At 47.3% G+C, this 17,460-nt stretch overlaps 7 protein-coding genes across 7 annotated transcripts; 3 read left to right on the plus strand and 4 right to left on the minus strand.

Moving 5' to 3' along the window:
• Positions 1-188: 188 nt before the first annotated feature.
• I302_103180 (uncharacterized protein) lies at positions 189-1,954 on the minus strand (the record flags this gene model as incomplete). Its single annotated transcript, XM_019188551.1, has 8 exons — positions 189-314; positions 380-517; positions 575-729; positions 796-928; positions 1,002-1,274; positions 1,321-1,526; positions 1,592-1,748; positions 1,799-1,954. 8 exons carry the CDS (start codon positions 1,952-1,954, stop codon positions 189-191), a joined length of 1,344 nt encoding a protein of 447 aa, XP_019048113.1.
• A 609-nt stretch (positions 1,955-2,563) lies between these two features.
• On the plus strand, positions 2,564-4,433 carry I302_103181 (uncharacterized protein; the record flags this gene model as incomplete). The annotated part of the gene is made up of 5 exons (XM_019188552.1): positions 2,564-2,926; positions 2,979-3,200; positions 3,256-3,402; positions 3,457-3,743; positions 3,797-4,433. The coding sequence occupies 5 exons, from the start codon at positions 2,564-2,566 to the stop codon at positions 4,431-4,433; spliced, it is 1,656 nt and encodes a 551-aa protein (XP_019048114.1).
• A 448-nt stretch (positions 4,434-4,881) lies between these two features.
• Positions 4,882-7,399, minus strand: I302_103182 (uncharacterized protein; the record flags this gene model as incomplete). Its single annotated transcript, XM_019188553.1, has 12 exons — positions 4,882-5,075; positions 5,135-5,219; positions 5,283-5,486; positions 5,545-5,660; positions 5,722-5,850; positions 5,911-6,022; positions 6,100-6,211; positions 6,278-6,454; positions 6,510-6,604; positions 6,668-6,814; positions 6,887-6,922; positions 7,217-7,399. 12 exons carry the CDS (start codon positions 7,397-7,399, stop codon positions 4,882-4,884), a joined length of 1,590 nt encoding a protein of 529 aa, XP_019048115.1.
• An 864-nt stretch (positions 7,400-8,263) lies between these two features.
• On the minus strand, positions 8,264-10,876 carry I302_103183 (uncharacterized protein; the record flags this gene model as incomplete). Its single annotated transcript, XM_019188554.1, has 15 exons — positions 8,264-8,460; positions 8,521-8,605; positions 8,659-8,739; positions 8,801-8,923; positions 8,983-9,098; positions 9,166-9,277; positions 9,351-9,364; positions 9,449-9,560; positions 9,620-9,731; positions 9,791-9,967; positions 10,027-10,121; positions 10,186-10,332; positions 10,395-10,431; positions 10,607-10,614; positions 10,697-10,876. 15 exons carry the CDS (start codon positions 10,874-10,876, stop codon positions 8,264-8,266), a joined length of 1,596 nt encoding a protein of 531 aa, XP_019048116.1.
• Positions 10,877-11,961: 1,085 nt separating this feature from the next.
• On the plus strand, positions 11,962-13,694 carry I302_103184 (uncharacterized protein; the record flags this gene model as incomplete). Its single annotated transcript, XM_019188555.1, has 7 exons — positions 11,962-12,297; positions 12,382-12,469; positions 12,579-12,806; positions 12,870-13,002; positions 13,076-13,200; positions 13,279-13,475; positions 13,575-13,694. The coding sequence occupies 7 exons, from the start codon at positions 11,962-11,964 to the stop codon at positions 13,692-13,694; spliced, it is 1,227 nt and encodes a 408-aa protein (XP_019048117.1).
• Positions 13,695-13,976: 282 nt separating this feature from the next.
• On the minus strand, positions 13,977-15,124 carry I302_103185 (uncharacterized protein; the record flags this gene model as incomplete). Its single annotated transcript, XM_065869631.1, has 4 exons — positions 13,977-14,271; positions 14,358-14,673; positions 14,771-14,874; positions 14,943-15,124. 4 exons carry the CDS (start codon positions 15,122-15,124, stop codon positions 13,977-13,979), a joined length of 897 nt encoding a protein of 298 aa, XP_065725703.1.
• Positions 15,125-15,495: 371 nt separating this feature from the next.
• I302_103186 (uncharacterized protein) lies at positions 15,496-17,413 on the plus strand (the record flags this gene model as incomplete). Its single annotated transcript, XM_019188557.1, has 4 exons — positions 15,496-16,394; positions 16,462-16,540; positions 16,621-16,707; positions 16,814-17,413. The coding sequence occupies 4 exons, from the start codon at positions 15,496-15,498 to the stop codon at positions 17,411-17,413; spliced, it is 1,665 nt and encodes a 554-aa protein (XP_019048119.1).
• Between the last annotated feature and the right edge of the window lie 47 nt (positions 17,414-17,460).

Genomic DNA, 17,460 nt, shown 5'->3' on the forward strand with positions numbered 1-17,460 from the left:
GCAAAATATGGATGAAAGATTTTATCGAGTATATAATCGTCTGAGGGTTTTCTCCAGACATGAATAGGGTTTATTGAGCTAGCTGCGTTATGGCGTGCATGAGTTACAGATAGCAGGAAACCCAAAAATATAAGGTGGAACATCTATAATGGTCAAACGATGTTTACAAGGCCGTGGTCTAGGTGACATCACGCCTCAACTTCGATGACAGGTACCCTCTTCTGATCAGCCTCCTTGTTCCTTTGCAACGTGAGAGCTGCAAGATCTCCCTCTGCATCCGCAAGATGAACATACTCCTTCCAGACTTTTGTCATCTGTAGTTTTCATCAGCATCTTCACTGTGTACGTCAAGCCTTTAACCCATAATGCGACAACTCACATCGTATTTGTATATCCATTGATTCTCAGCGGACCAATTCCTCCTTGTCCTCTCATTTATATAGTCGTTCTCCTCCAGTGGAGGTGATATAGCCTCGAGCTCTTTGGCATTCGACCCGAAGTCATTTAAAATTTTATACTACAAAAAATGCTCAGCCACGGTCTGACCACAGTCCGAGTGTACAGTATGACTTACCAAGCCTTTGTAATGGGGAGATCTGACATCGTCATACAGCTTCAAAGCCCCCGAGACGGGTTTCTTCCTCTCGTGGGTGTACAGAAGTGCCTGAGCTAGAACATAGGCATCTTCGAATGCGAATGCTGCGCCGGAGCCAAACGCCCCGGACAGAGCTGAACAGGGTGAAGCGTGCGTTAGAAGGTGTACTTAAAGTATTACTGGAGGAGAGTATGGCTTACGATGTGAAGCATCACCCAATAACGCTATACGGCCGTTGGAAATGACCGACTCAAGTCTTGGGCCTCCAAACATCGCAAATTCAAGCCATTCGTCCGGCGCAGCTAAAATCTGACGAATGGTCTCGCAGTAGTTCTACCATCGCCCACCCTCTGCTTTAGCTACCCTTTCAGGATATTGATTTTTACTTGATGAACGGGGGACTCACATCATAGTGGCGTATGACCTGCTCTCTTCCGACCTTCTGACCCCAGCTGACTTTCTTGATATCCTCCTCTGGCTCATCAGCCCTCGTGGCAATTTCGAACAACCCATTATCCAGTGGATCAGTGTATACATGCGTATTCCTAGTATGCCAGAAACATGCCGATTGGGGGATGTTGGAGATGTGGGCGACAGCAGATTGCGGAATCAAAGTCCTGTAGGCGACTTTGCCGGTATAGCTCAACTTGTGTTCTGGAAAAGCATGTTGACGAACCACCTGCTCAAGAGTCAGCTTGATCGAATGCATCCACACGGGGACTTACTGATCGAATACCGTCTGCCCCTACTAGAAGATCAAAGGGACCAGCAGCGGTACCGTCCTGGAAATTCAGTTCGATCCCTTTAGGTGATTCTACGATTTTCGCAAGTTTCTTCGATAGCTGAATAAAGCCGGTTGGGACTTGCCCTAACAGGGCTTTTTGGAGCTTGTATCGTTCTATACGCGATCGAGGAGCCGCCTCGGGGTCCACTATACAGAGGTAAAGTAGTGAGCGATGCAGCACTGGTCAATCCGGTCTTCATAGACAAGCTTACCTTTCTGATAACGTCGAGATATCAATTCTCCGGTCGATCCATTACGTTGTTCCGTATCGATCTTCGAGCCATCTCCTCTGACGGTATACTGCTCGATCGCCTCGGCAGCTCCCAGGAGTTTGAGATGTCTCCAGGTATTCTCATTGATACTGATACCCTGCTCACGGTCGTTAGGAAGCTAATTCTGAGGATCGTGGATTCACTTACAGCACCAACTTCCCTCAGCTCGGACGCTTGATCATACGCGCTGAGCTCTACGAAAGGTAATCTGAGGAGATTGATGATGGCTGCAAGACCACCTGGTCCAGTACCGATGACGGCGACTTTGAGATTGTCCGCTTGAGGTTGAGGCTTAATGGTCATTGTTTAGTACAATAGTCTTATGTCTCTTTCCAAAGAGTGTTTCCTGCTCAAAATGCCAACATAAGGAAAAAATAGACCGCAACCTTTTTACGTGAATGATATCCAGAATCCGCGATGCCAAGTGCAATATGGTGTGATAGCGTACCTGTGTCCACTCCGAGATTCCCCGGTCATGCTTACACATTCATGGGTCCTTTTGGAAGCACAGGTTTACAGGCGCTTTGTTGTTGAGTATCGTGTAGTCGTCGAGGAATGGTTGTCTTACAGCCGACCTTGGATGATGAGTTCTGGCGTCATCTCACACACGATCGGATTTGACCGTGTTATCTATCGATTTGCAAATCTTTGGTCTCTCTCGTTCCTGGATTCAAAGTGAACTAAGATCTTGGACTCGGATATTCACTGGCACTGTATATGGCGTGATGCTTGTTGTATACAGCTACACATGTTGCGAACTGATTGTTAACCGAACTGATTAGGTGATGCACTTTCACAGTATTTTTATTAATATCCCAAGAATCTGAAGAAGTAGCCTACAATGGGGGGCATCATATCTCTCCTGCTATCAATCATAGAAAGTCCCGCCATTGCATGCGTACGATCCACAAAATGACGGTGAAGCTTGAATCAGCACATTCCCAGACACACGAATTCGACCGATCGATACGGACGGTCGCTGTCATAGGTTCCGGTCCTACTGGTACTCCCGCGGCAAGGCACCTACAAGATGCCGGTTTGAAGGTGCGATTGTTCGAAAGACAGTCTCAATCCGGTGGCATATGGAATTGGAGACCTGCCGCATCGTTGCCGCTATCTGTACCTACTCCACCCCCTTCAGTAGGTGCATTCACTCCGGTCCTAAGGGAAAGCGGGGTATACGAAGATCCAGATCGTAAAGAGCGAGAACACTTCAATCCGCCAAATCCTTGTTATTGGAATTTGACGAACAACGTACCCACAACGACTATGGCTGTAAGTGGCATCCTTTGACATTGTCAGGACATTCTAGCTGACCTCATATCAGTTCAAAGACTTTCCATATCCCGACGGAACAGCACGAAATGTGTCCCATGAATTCCTGGCGGATTATGTACATGATTACGCCAAGCATTTCGGTCTGGATAAGGTGGCTTCGTATAATACCAGAGTGGAAAGAGCGGAAAAGGTGGACCATAAGTGGAGGTTAGACTTGCGAAAGGTCGTGGATGAAGGAGATGAGAAAGCTCGTGAGGAACAGTGGTCCGAAGTAAGTCCCTTACCTATAACGCACTTCGCGGTTCTGAGAACTGACGAGGTTACAGGAATTCGATGCTGTCGTTGTGGCTACCGGTCATTACAATGCTCCATACATTCCACCCTTTTCAGGAGTAGATGCTTGGGCAGCCACCTGGCCTGAGCATGTGATACATTCGCAAGGCTACCGAGTACCAGAACCATACAAGGGCAAAGTCAGTGATATCTGACACTTTCGGGCACACTTCTTTAGCTGATACTCCCTTTAGACGGTTTTGCTAGTCGGCATCGGTACTAGTGGGACCGACATCGCTCGAGATCTCGATCCATACATCGCAAGGACATACATGGTGGGCAGGAACAAGCTTAGGGGACCACCGGCGTATCAGCGACAGCGCAAATTGCAGAGGTTCATGGTGCCAAATAACGCCGAAGCAGTATCTGAAATACACCGATTTATCCCTCCAAGGCCTGGTCAGCCTATCGAAGAAGCAGAAGTCGAACTCACTGATGGAAGGATATTAAAAGGTATCAGCGATGTCATCTTCGCCACTGGGTAAGCAAAGTAGCAGCTTATGTGACGACGATGACTGAAATTGTAATACATAGATACCAATACTCCTTCCCCTTCTTACCGAGCTACCATCAAGATTATCAAGGAGCCCGCTCGAAGAGCGCAAAAGATCATCCTCTAGTCACAGACGGTACTGGCGTACTCAATCTGTGGCGAGATGTCTTCTACATCCCAGATCCGACCCTTACCTTCATCGGACTAAGCGTGAACACTTCTGCGTTCTCTTTCTTCGAGTATCAGTCCATTTCCATCGCTCGAGTTCTCTCCGGAAAAGCGAAATTGCCAGATGAACCGACAAGATGGGCAAATTACGCTCAGCTGGTCAAGGAGAAAGGCGAGGGGAAATTCAGTCATCTTCTCAATAGAGATGGAGAAAGAAGTTACGTCAAAGACACCGTCGAATGGCTGAATAGGGATGCCCAATCGTCGGGAGCAGAACTTGTCGAGGGTCATAGTCCCGAATGGATGGCGGAAAGTGATAAGATGCAAGAGCTGTTGGCGGTTAAGTATGGAATCACGCCTGAGCAACTTCAACAGATCAGCGAAGAGATAAACGCCGGTGACGGGCAGAACCAGGATGTTAAACCGAAAGTCTTTGACACAGCCGCTGAAGAGACAAATGCTAGAGCCACTGAGGGGCTTGTGAGAAGGACGGCAGTTGTAAAAGCATGAATAGTTTTGAGTAGATTATCATAGATAGATGAGATCGTATGTGTGTACGGGATAAGTTCGAGGTCTTGAATCATTGATGCATGTTAGTTTCATCTCGATCAAATATCAGTTCAACCCTCCTGCCCTCGTTGCGCTGTGATAAGGTGGCTCCAGCGTAGTCCAATCAATATTGAGGTATATTGCATAAAGCCTCCGTTCGTGTCACTTCCTCTCTCACAATCAAAGACAACCAGGTCGCAGCCGCAGAACGTTCCCTCTGTTCGACAGGCTGGGTTGTCCTCAAGCATTTGGGAAGTCTTAGAAGGCCTCAACATCCGAATGTATCACACATTCTTCAAATTACTGTCATAACCATTACAGAACTACTGTACTAACACCGTGCCCAGCTGCCCGTCACATCACTTAAATTACCATTATGTATATATCCTTAATCGTCCAAATGTTCATCTCAATGTAAGACTGCGGCTCTATTATCACCGATGGCAGGACCAGGAGTTTCAGGTTGACTGTCATTTCCGCTGTCATACGCCTTACTATCATAGGTTTCGCTGACATCTCCTTGAGAGCTTCCATCAGCCTCTTCTTGTCGTCGTTTCTTTTGATCGCGACGGATGAGCAGCAGGATAGCGGTCATCCAGACGACTGGGATAGATATCGTCACATGAGCGCGAGTGAGCTTGGCTGAAGATCATTTGACTCACTCAGAAGAATGTTCAAGATTAAGGACCATGTCCATCCTTTCTTGGCTCGAGGGAATTCGGTGGTCTTCCATACAAAGTTCGGCGCCTAGAAAGAGAAAGTGTTAGTACAAGTGCCATGCAGGCACAAGTATAAAAGACGAAAACTCACGACTGCCTGAACAACGTATGCCAAATCATTGGCAGCTGCCACTAACAATGCTCGTTTTTCAGTATCATCGGAACAAAGCTCGTTGATGAACGTCAAGATCAATGGTCCGGCCCCCTGACCGATCTGACTGATATAGTACATAGCAAAGGTAGTGTTGATGTTTTTGTAGAGAGGGAAAGTTCTCATGATAGCGGCAATAACAAGCTATTATGACATTAGCAATGGTCCCCTAAAGTGCACGAGACAAGCAGGAAAGACTCACCGAATAGACGGCACCAATGTATACGAAGGGCCACCGTCGTCCACGGAACACACCATCGGACAACCAAGCGAAGGACAGTGCACAGACGATGAATATGGCAGTTTGAGGCAGAGGTACTGTAAATGCTTGAATCAGTTATACATCTTCAATATACCTGAGCTTGAAAGTTCAACTTACACACGTTGATTTGCTCCACGGAATATGTCTTTCCCGGAACCGGGGGATTCTTCTTGACGTTGAATGATTTTAGCCAGTACCCAATTGCTTGTTGAGGCCATTGATTGTTCCAGATGACATATAACATAGCTGTTTATCTTGATCAGCTCAAAGATACAAGACCGATGAGAAGGCTGGGAACAAGCTCACGTAGGAAGTAGGTGTGCCAGCTGAAGAAGAGACTTTTCACTTTGACCCAGGTCCAGGGTTTCTTTCCAGCTCGTCCGATTTTCTGCAATCTAGTTCGAGCCAGGGTAAACTCCTGCACCAAAAAAACATGAAGGATCAGCACAACGCCAGACCTATATCCGCTCCAATGGCTGATTGTCAATGACTCACGTCTTCGGTCAACCACCAGGTATTTTTCCCTTGTAGTGGAAGGGGTGGGAAGAAGAAGAAACCAAAGACAGCGATAGGAAGAGTGATAATGGCGTCAATGATGAAGAGCCATCTGCGCATCCACTGTATCAGCACGTATTTCCCGGGAGGCGAGAGAAATACATGGCTTTTGACTTACCGCCAACCAGCCAAACCGTGTACACCTGACAAGTTCTTATACGCTGCAGCCTGCAAGAAACCAGAGAACATCTGTCCCAAGGAACCGGCGAGCCAGAAGATCATCGCTCTTTTACCGATTTCGGCAGGAGTATACCATGAACCAAGAAGATAGTGAATACCAGGGTAGAAACCAGATCTACAAAGCTAAGTCAGCACCTTCGCCCTTTGTACGTATGATGTGAGGCACTCACTCGAAAAGACCGACAAGGAAACGTAAGGCGTATAAAGATTTGTATGATTTGACAGCATAGGATCCGAGAGTGGCAACACCCCATCCAAGCTCAAGCTATGTGTATGGGCATCTTCGTGTTAACTGAGCCATATATAAAGGCTTCTCGTAGGCACTTACAGCTGGGATCACCCATCGTGGTTCAACTCTTGTCAAAAGCAGATTGGATGGGATTTGACCGATGACATAACCGACAGTCCAGATAGAGGTCGAGGTCACGAGCTCATTGCCGTACATGTTGAGGTCTTCCTTCATACCGGACAGGAACTGTGAGAGGAAAATTCTATCAGCATCTGCCATATTTGAACACACACAAACACGTCGATGAGCAACACGTACAGCAGTGTTCGTGTTGGTCTGATCGAGATTCTTGATCTACAGCACATGATCATTGGTGAGTGGTGCTATCGAAGGGAGATTGATCTCGCCCATTGCATTATTGTACTCACGACTAAGGAGCAAATATTACTCATCAGCGTTATTCAAGAACAATGACTGACCGCAACACCAATGCACTTACAGCTGAAGGTGAAAGAGAAAAAAGGCAATGATACTTCGGTCAATCGTATTTCCTTACTGAGAATCAACCACATAGCACTCACTATCCAAGCTGCGGAAAAGGGTTATTAGCGTTTGCAACACCTGAAGCCCATCACTAATACCACTTACAGATGCAAACGTCAGAATGACAGCGTCAACCTTGAAAAGCAACTTCCTTTCAAGCGGAGGTCTATCAAAGGTATCCCATATTCTACCTTTCCAAGTTGACTTCTGTTCCACATGTCGAGACTTATCATGAGCTTCGAGGTCCCCAACCGGTTCCTCCGGGAAAGGATAAGCAGGTTGAGACATTTCTATAGTGGTTTCCAAAGATGGATCTAAAAGAGGCGTTTCTTCTGGAGAACGATGTTTTCCTTTTGACTTCGACATTGTATATATACCTTTTCACTTCTCTCTTTGAGTGGCTACGTTACGTTAATCTTCTCAAAGCCCAGACGGCAGAATCAAATTTGATATGATAGCTATCTTTAGATTATCCAAGAGCTTCTGTTCGCAAGCGAGCTTTCAAGGTATGTACAGGTCACCACCGTCTCATTGTCCAAGGCATAGCGGAGCTATGAGACTATGATGGAAGGATGACGTGCTTTAGCACCTTACTCGGATGAACCTTTCGCCTCAAATCACGCAACCGCCAATCATCGGTTCAGGCACCGAAGGAATGCCTTTTTCACAAAAACACAAAAATCCAATCGTCCGAAATACCCGACTGATAAGATAGCCGGGCACAGAGATGTCGGATCCTTCAAAGCTCAAGTATTCTCGTACGGGAGAGATGGCATCGACGAAACGGAATCATCAATAGGATCGGACTTCAGCCTTATGACTGAGCCATCCCTCTGCAATGTTCATAGCCCTCAGATCAATCTGATTTGGGTAGATTTGATGACAACGTGAGATGTTTAATCTATCACTCTTTGAGTGGGCGGCAGTGCCCGCTCGAACGAAATGCGTAATCTGACGTGATCCATACTCATCGCAGTGGCAAGCACGAGTACATCCTGACATGTCAAATATACGAGATTCAGTGCTGATCTTACAAATCCCTTTTCCCTAGGAACTGTCAAATCACATTTTCTCGCCTGTTCCTTTTCCGCAGATCTTCTCACGCACGTCTTCTGGTGGCTTTTTCACCTCACCTCACGTCACCTCATCACATCAAACTTTATTGAGAACCACTTCGTTCCTCCCATATTCTTCCGTTTGAGGCGTATAGATGTCCTTCTCATCTCGACTCGCGCTTCCCTCGGGACTACTTGGGGTTGCAATGGCATCAACAGACGTGATCGACTGTGATTTGAGTGCCCGTTTTTCGTCTTGTCGTAGTAAGACTTGAATTAAGGCGGTCCAAAGTACTACATTTTCAATGTCAGTAGGTATCGATGCCGTTGAATTCCCGCTTGATCTGTACTTACTGAGTAGCACGGCGAGACACAGAGAGTAGGTCCATCCTTTCCTTGCTTCTGGGAAATCAACTGTCTTCCATACGAAGTTCGGCATCTGAAAGATCTCGATCAGCATAAGCAGTGCTAGAGGAGTGGGAATATACATACGATACTTTGGAAAACATATGCCAAGTCATTGCCCGCAGCGACTAGCAAGGCTCGTTTCTCCGTGTCATCAGAACAAATTTCCTAAAATCTCGTCTATCAGTCAAGATCTGCGATCTGCGAAACAGCGCTCCAAAGTACTCACGTTGATCCAGGTTAAGATCAGAGGCCCAGCACCACTTCCAAAGTCCTGGAACCAATACAACACCTTCGTTCCTGTTATGTTGGCGTACAGATCGATCTTCAACAAGGCTACCGCAAAGATGATCTATTACAGAAAGATGTCCGTTCAGCTTCGCTCTCGGATTATGCTCCAGCTTCACTTACAGAACAAGCCGCATTGAAGTAGATGAATGGCCATCTTCGACCCTTCAGCGGTCCGTCAGATAGCCATGCGTAGGCTATGGCACTCCCAATGAAGACGCCTCTTGTGATTAGCGGTACTGCGATATTGAAACATGATGATGAATCAGTATAGTCCGAACATGAAGGATATACGAAGGGACATACGTTGGTTGATTTCCGGTACTGAGAAACGAACTCCCGGAACGGGCGCCGGAGTAGCGTTGAAGGATTTCAACCAGTATCCCATGGCTTGCTGACCACCACCATTGTTCCAGATCTACCACAGTTCAGAACAATCGATCAATCCAGGTGAAATCAAGTGGGGCTCGAAGGTTCTCCGGGAAACTTACAACGTAAAGGAAAGCTATAATATGGTCCAGTGAATGAGCGTCCAGTCCCTTCGACCATCTAAAATTCCGTGTTTCGTTTGAATAGGAAAAAGACTCACGAAGGATATAGGTATGCCAGCTTCTGAACAATTTCTTAAGTTTGGCTTTAGACCATTTCGATCTTCCTGCTCGTCCGATACTAGTCAAACGCCATTGCGCGAGCTCATGTTCCTGACAGCCCTGTCAGCTTTCGTCACGAGTGAGCTCTGTTGTAGAGACAGTTCGCATACCTCTTGGGTCAACCACCAGGCTTTCTTATCCTGTAGAGGAGCCGATGGGAAGAATGCGTATCCCAGCAATGCAATTGGAAGGGTTATGATAGCATCAATGATGAACAACCACCTGTTAGGCACCTTGTAAGCGTCCAGGTAGGACTGCACCGTGGACGAGGGACCACTCACCGCCATCCTGCCAGACCATGAACACCGTTGAGATTGGTGTACGCCGCAGCCTGGAGGAAACCGCTGAACATCGATCCGATCGAGCCGGCGAGCCAGAAAATCATCGCTCTCTTACCGATCTCTCGGGGGGTGTACCAGCATCCTAGGATGTAATGGATACCTGGGTAGAACCCAGATCTGCAAGACATTCACGTTAGTACACGTGCTTTCTTCTAGGTGAAAGGTACGAAACTTACTCGAATAGACCCACAAGAAATCGCAGTGCATAAAGGGACTTATAAGATTTGACAGCGTATGATCCCAGCGTGGCTATCCCCCAGAAAAGCTCCAACTACCAACACGGTGAAAAAGTTAAGCATTATCCCTTCTCTGATAAGAGACTTAGTGATACTCACAGAGGGGATGACATATCGAGGTTCAAGTCTTGTTAGAAGTAGGTTGGAAGGGATCTGTCCGATGACATATCCCACTGTCCAGATTGTTACGGCTGTGACGAGCTCGTTTCCGTGCATGTCTAGATCCTCTTTCATACCCGACAGAAACTGTAAAAGTGGTGTCAGCACGGGCTTGAGAAACGATGAAATAGTAGACTGGCATAGCTCACAGCATTGTTGATGTTCTGTTGATCCAGATTTTTCAAGCTGCCAATATACAAGAAAGTGTCATCTCAACGTGCATATCTTTGAATGAATAAATTGGGAGTGATCTCGACTCGAAAGGTGACTTACAAGCTGAATCCGTGAAAAGGTCAAACAGTGATATGTAAATTAGCACATGTACGAGCCCTCTTCGAGTCACCAGGTCTACATGACTTACTATCCGAGCTGATGAATACCGATATCACCATGTTAGCTTCTACCATCGGGTTCTCAAGGGGATAACGGGGATTTTCACAAATCAACTCACAGATGCGAACGTGAGCATCACAGCGTCCACTTTAAAAAGCAACTTGCGTTGATCAGAAGGCAAGTCAAGCGTGTCCCATAACCTCCCCTTCCAAGTGGGTGTAATCTCCACGATCTCTCGCGGAGCTTTCTTGTCGTTGATATTGCCCACGGGCTCTTCTACGTAGGGTACTGAGGACATTGTGGCGGATGAAACTAGCTCGAATGCCTCATTAGCTATCTACTGTAATTTCGAGTTGAAGGCTTCGTGGTCCCTTTCGATCCCCGTAAATCAATGCAGCTAGGTCTTATACATTTCAGTGCAGCCTTATTCGAGCTAGCTTTGCGAACTCTGTGCAGACCATTGGAGGGGGAACAAACGATTTCAAATGTCCGGAGCTGTCCACAGGATTTGAAACAACCTTACATCTCGCCATAGTTGCTACTTTCTTGGCTCTGCATAATCCACCAGAAAGCTTGATCGTGCTAGGAAGTGCTAAGAAGCCAGAGCCTCCTGTGACCTGCAGGTCTTGGCATCAAGTAGGAAAGTGTGAAACTTCATTCATCCCCTTACCTGCTAGTGAGCAATGATCGAAGCGATAAGACCAACCTCCACATTATATCTCGTCATCATTTAAGCTTGTGAACTCTTGGCTTTTAGCTTCGAGCAGATACGTCAGATGGCGTGATCCCCTGCTCTACTCTATGATGGATTATCTGGACGGCGGAATCATTCCTCCATATTTCAGGTAAGCCACTTCACAACTGATAAGCCGCTTTCTGTTCATGCCCCTTTTCCTGAGAAATCTCGTGCTAAGAAAGCATCGTATAATCGACTGTACCATTGGATACTCGTATATTTGAAGCAGAGCCATCTTCGCAGTTCGGCCCGTCGGGGAATATAGTTACCGATAACAACTGAATCTTAGCTGATATGACGCGATTGAACTTTATCTTGGTCTTGGGCAAGTTGTTCAAGGTCACGCCATCAGCTCGTTGGGCTCAAATCAAATCTCTTTCCCTCATCCTCCACTAGACCATTTATGCTATATCCAATAGGAACATTGGTGATGACATGACACAAAGTAACGCCATTCCTTTCAAAGTCGACGTGATCATGTGGATGTGGGCAGATGAATAAGCATCCTCGGGTATGGCCGATATCCTACAATCTAGACGATTTGATCTGAATATGTGAGAGAGCGATATATATTCTCTAATCCCAACGAGCATCTGGTAGAAGTACTATTCCCCCAACCCAATTCCGCAGAGCGAAATTTGCCCAGAATGGCCCCCATCGCAATCGATACACCTTCCACTACTACTGCCCCAGCCAAATCCTCCCTAGAGGACATCACCGCCCTGAAAGCAGCCCTCAAATCCGCCCAAGGGGCTGACATCGTCCTTCCCCCCGATAATACATTACGACGATACCAGAAAGCCGGAATAGACCTATCAGGGGGATACCCTTATTTCCCTCCCAAACCAGAGTACGTCCAGGAGGTGGGGAAGATCCGAGAGGATTTGAGGGAATACAAGGATCCGGGGTTGAGGGCTGATAAAGAGAAGAAGGCGTTGTTTGGGGCTGCAAAGGAGGTTAGGGATTTGACGAAGTGGATTGGTGTGAGTGCTTCCCCCTCCCCCCTAACTTATCGCACGTGATTGATATTGAGGAGAGAGCTGATGTGATGCGTTGGGATGGGATAGACTGAGATTGTCGGATTACAACTTAAAGATCTGAGTGATCAACAAAAGGATGAACTTGCTTTGCTTGTTTCGGAGCGATCCATCGTTTGTACGTTCACCTCATATCATCTCACATCATGACGGCCTCGACATCACGAACAGGAGTCTGCTTGGAAGTGATGTACGAGCACAGGTTAATGTATCACTATACGCCGCAGTCTTCAGAGACCAAGATATCTCCCCACAAGGACAACAAGAACTAGGCATATACCTCGGGGACGGCGAGATCGAGCGTCACCCTCAGGCTGCCCAGGTCCCCGGTGTGGGAGGTGGAATCACCCTAATCTGGGAACAAGGTAGGAAAGATAAAATCTTCAATGGACGATCTCACAGGGTACCCTACGGTGGGGGACAGTTCGGATGGCACACTGATCTTGTTCATGAGGGTGAGTGGGACTGCATCGTAGTTGTGTTTGAAAAAGTCCTGAGCTGATTGTTCGACATCATAGCATATCCACCTGGATATACTCACTTGCATCAAGATACCGTGCCCGAAGTAGGGGGTGATACACTCTGGGCTTCGGGCTATGCAGCTTACGATAAGCTTTCACCCGCATTCAAGAAGATCGTGGACGGGCTGAAGTGAGTTCACATCAGCGTCTCGAATGGGTGGTAAGAATTGAGTTGATGTATTTGGTTTTCTTCCTTTGAACAGTGGGGTATACCGATCCGCTCATAGCTACAAAGACGAGAATGATCCCGAGGGTAACAAAAAGTTTGTAGAGCGAACTCATCCCTTGGTTAGGACTCATCCAGTCACAGGTTGGAAGGCATTATGGAGTGAGTACTATGACATCTTCTATGTCCTGTTTCATGACTTGCATGAAAAAGGAAACTGATCATTGCATATATCTTTAGTCAACCAAGCTATGACAGCCCGAATTGAAGGGTTCGACAAACCTGAATCAGATGCGATCCTGAATTACCTGTACAACGTGTACGAGCGATCTACCGATATTCAAGTGAGATGGCATTGGACCCCTGGTACATCTGCGATCTGGGATAATAGGACGACTATCCATACGGTCTCTTACGACTATGATGGGGAGAGACATGTGAGTGTCCCGCTTCTGCCTGTCTGTGGGGTGCTCAGGGATATTTGGTGTTGTAACGCAGTCTTGAGCTGACGGTTTATGCTGATGTTGTGATGATAGGGTACTCGAGTTTCGTCTCTTGCGGAGAAACCTTATTACGATCCCAACTCCAAATCTAGAGCAGAGGATCTACAGCTCAAGGGTTGGGTTAATACTCCTGATGTGCCTGCTCGATACTAGTTTGCACCTTGAGTTGACATCACTCACTCGTTTGTATGAAGAATTGTGAATTGAGAGTTAATATTGTTTGTATTGAAATGATTGTGATGAAATGCGCTGTGAAGAAGCAATTCTTGATTCTCGTCGTGAGCTTCTCTCATAAGAAGGCGGACACCAGAAAAAGAAATGGAGCAAAGGGTGATACATTACAATGCATGGTACTTGGGTATCCTACTTTTCCCATCTATACATTGACTTCTCAGTATTCTATTGCATTTCACCTTCTATAAGAGCTTTCCCATCTCATTCAAATCTCTTCAACCACTCTAGCACATGCCCACACAATATTTGTTGTGCCTCGGGCTGCTCGACATCATGTGAAGCGTTCTCCAGCACCTTCCATTCCAACTTGCCATTCGAAGCTTCTTCCCACCGTTTGAGCTTTACAGGTACATTACCCACTTGGTATTGGATATCTGCGTCTGAGTACAGTATCAACGCTGGCGCAGATAATTTACCGAATGATGACGACAGGGAGTGGGTGAATGGTTCTGTGGGTGTGGAGGGGATATCGTCCGAGAAGTAATCGTCGTCTCCACTAAGCACGAATGAAAAGAGACGGTATCAGCGTTGTTGCTCGATGAACCGGCGGTAAGAGGGGCAGAGCGAAGCGAAGGGACTCACCCAGTTCCTATCAGACTGAACAACCTATCAGCAGTAATAGGCAGAGGATTACCACCGAAATTGGCTTTATCGCAGAACTCCTTTGGCAACAACTCGTCACCCCTCCCCTCCTTTATCATCTTCTCAGCCAACGGTAGCATCGTGAACCATTCTTTCGCACCTAGCAGGTCCAAGTATTCTCGATCCGATGCTGGAGCTTGCATTATACCTCCCTCGACCTTTAGTTCTGGGTGTTCGGAGATAGAGGGGTGGGAAAGGTAATGTATGACGTTCTGAGAGCCTGTTGAGTGGCCGGCGATGATGAGGGTTTTGATACCTGGTCATGGCTGTTAGCTCCACAATCTGAAGTATCTTGCAATTCAAGGTAGAGATTCACGAGCAAGATGGTTGTCAATGGGAATGACATGACTCACCAGTCCCACGCAAGTGCTTGACCAAAGCCTCCATCTCCTCTCTATCCCTCTTCAAGCTACCTGTACCGTATCCTCCATAAGCTGAGCTCCAGTGAAACTGTACACTGTGCGAGGAGTATTAACCATACGAGATTTCGCTCAACCTCTACAGCAAGGTGACTACTATACTTACAACTTCCATCCAGCCTTTCCTAATGCTTCAGATAAGGGATACGTAAACGGTACTGCTCCCAACCCATTGGTCAGACCACCGATAAACACCAACGCTCTATTCGAGGTGAGATCACCGGAAGTGAATATGGGGTATTTGTATAGCCCGATATCAAGGACTGTGAGTGTGCCAGAGAGGGACATTGTGATCTTGAAGAGGATGTGGAGTGAGTGGTAAGAGTGAGAATACTATGAGTGAATGATGGATGAATACTGTAAAAGATTGATTGCGCTTTATCTGATATGCTATTGATTATTGATGGCGTGCCGGCGTCTATCACCGCACAGAGCGCTTATATACCGCATTATTTGGTTCCGTCTCTCTGGCTATCACGTGACTTGTATTGGGATGTTACGTCATAACCATCCAACACCTCTTGCTCTTGGTCGGCACCGTCGTCTCCAAAGTTGAAATATTCAAGATGAGATGTCTACGAGATAAACAGTGCCAGTGCCAAACAACCCTTGTACATATCACTACTTTTCTTGGCGATAACTCCCCGACCCCCCTGACCATGGCCTCACCCACTTTCTCAAATGCACCGAGAATCAAGAAACGGGAATTCTCATCTGAACCTGGACCATCTCGTCGTCCACCCGAATCTCGCGATGAGGATAATTGGGAAGACGTAGATACCTCAACACATCCACCAAAGACTCCTGAAAAGATATCAGCCAGATCAGGAAGAGACTCCCCAGCGGGGTCAGTAGCTTCTTCGCCATCTCGGCGTGTAGCCCTTTTGCCGCGTACTTCCAAAAGCAGGACCAGTACGACACCTCGAAGATCCACATCCAGTCGCTCTCATCCCCAGCCACCACGAACTCATCCTCAACCTGCGATACCTGCTCGTCAGCCTATTCCAGTCCTCGATACCCTTAATATCCTCTTACTTCCCTTCCGACTCCTCTTAGCACCCTTACATATCCTCCTAAGCCCCTTTCTAGCGCATCTCGCCAATGCTTTCTTACTGCTCACCATTGGAGGTCTAGGCGCTTACTTTATCCTGCCATTGATACCCTCTATTATCCTCAAATTACTAGGCAAGGCTGTACGATACATCTCAAGCGACTTTCTCAGCCGAAGTCTCGGATTCTCTATCTCCCAAGACTCAGATATCTCCCTAGGCAAAGAAGTCTTATTACTCCCCGCCAAAACACTCGCCACCCCAGCGTGTCTACTTACAGGTCTATTCTGCCAGACCTCGTTACGATCTCATCATATCAACGGTACTACCGTTCCTGCCAGACCATTTTGGTCTAGCTTCAGGGCAAACGATGAGGAAGAGGAGGATCCGGTGGATGTAGGTCAATATGCCCGTGCGTTGGCGCAGGAGGCGAGGGGTGCGAGGGATATCTTCGATAGTGTGAGAATGCTGGGGCAGGGGGGTGTAGCTGGTGGATTGAACTATGTCAAGTGAGCTCTATCTTTGACCTTGGTGCTCTCAGTGCGGTGTAGTGAGTGTTGACGATATCTGAAATAGGATATGGGAATTGGCTGTCACGGTTAATACGGGATCTACGTTGGAGGGGAAGGGTATCTTTGCGGAACAGATAAAAGAGGTGAGTTCGCTTTTTCGTTGACAAGGTGTAGTAAAGGATTAGAGAGATAACGTATGCTGACTGTGACGATCTGTGGATAGCTCGGCGACATGACTCGTGATTTGTCGGATGAGATTGTTCACATAGACTCAAAGACTGTCAATGCGTTTAGCTGGTTGCAATGGGAGGTGAGTAGCGCCATTGCATATGCCGTCCCCGTGCTCTGTCTTCTACGATATGGCTCAAGAACGAGAGTTACTAGACAGATGTTTGTTGCTAACATGATCATACCAGTTCCGTGACCTAGTGAACCTCCTCTCGCTTCCACCTTCCACTCGACCTACCTCATCCGTCCTCTCCCGCAAACTGCATTCCCTCCTCCTCCGCCTCTCAACAGAACTAGACTCGATCTACGCTCTCACATCCACAGCATCCCAACATGCCTCGCACGCCTCAGTCCACGGTCAATCCCTTGACTCTGAACTATCCCAGAGAGCCACAGGTCTCAGATACGAGAAAGACCGCTCGCCTGGCTGGAAGATCCTATATGACAAGTCCTCTCATTTCCTGGTAGGCGGCGAACCGTCCAAGGTGGAATTGATAGAGAGAGATTTGAAGATCACTACCAAGACTATAGGCGATATACGTAGATTGAGTAGGAATTTAGAAGAGACACGTACGAAGGTTAAGGTGTATAGAGATCAGGTAGGTATGTTCAGTGCGTCGATGATGGGCTTTCATCTTGGTTCAGGGGAGGAGGTGGGACTAGGTCCAGAGGAGGAAGTGAGGGTTTTGAATGAGGTCGTCGAGGGGTTGGCGAGGGCTGTGGGGATGGCGAAACAGGAGCAGAGGGGTGAGAGGAGGAGGGTCGAGGTGTTGGAGATTGATCAGTAGGGTAGGCTCAGGCAGAATGAATAGGTAAAACATGTAGCTTGGATGGT

Source organism: Kwoniella bestiolae, chromosome 2 (assembly GCF_000512585.2).
Source record: "Kwoniella bestiolae CBS 10118 chromosome 2, complete sequence".
Lineage (NCBI taxonomy): Eukaryota > Fungi > Basidiomycota > Tremellomycetes > Tremellales > Cryptococcaceae > Kwoniella > Kwoniella bestiolae.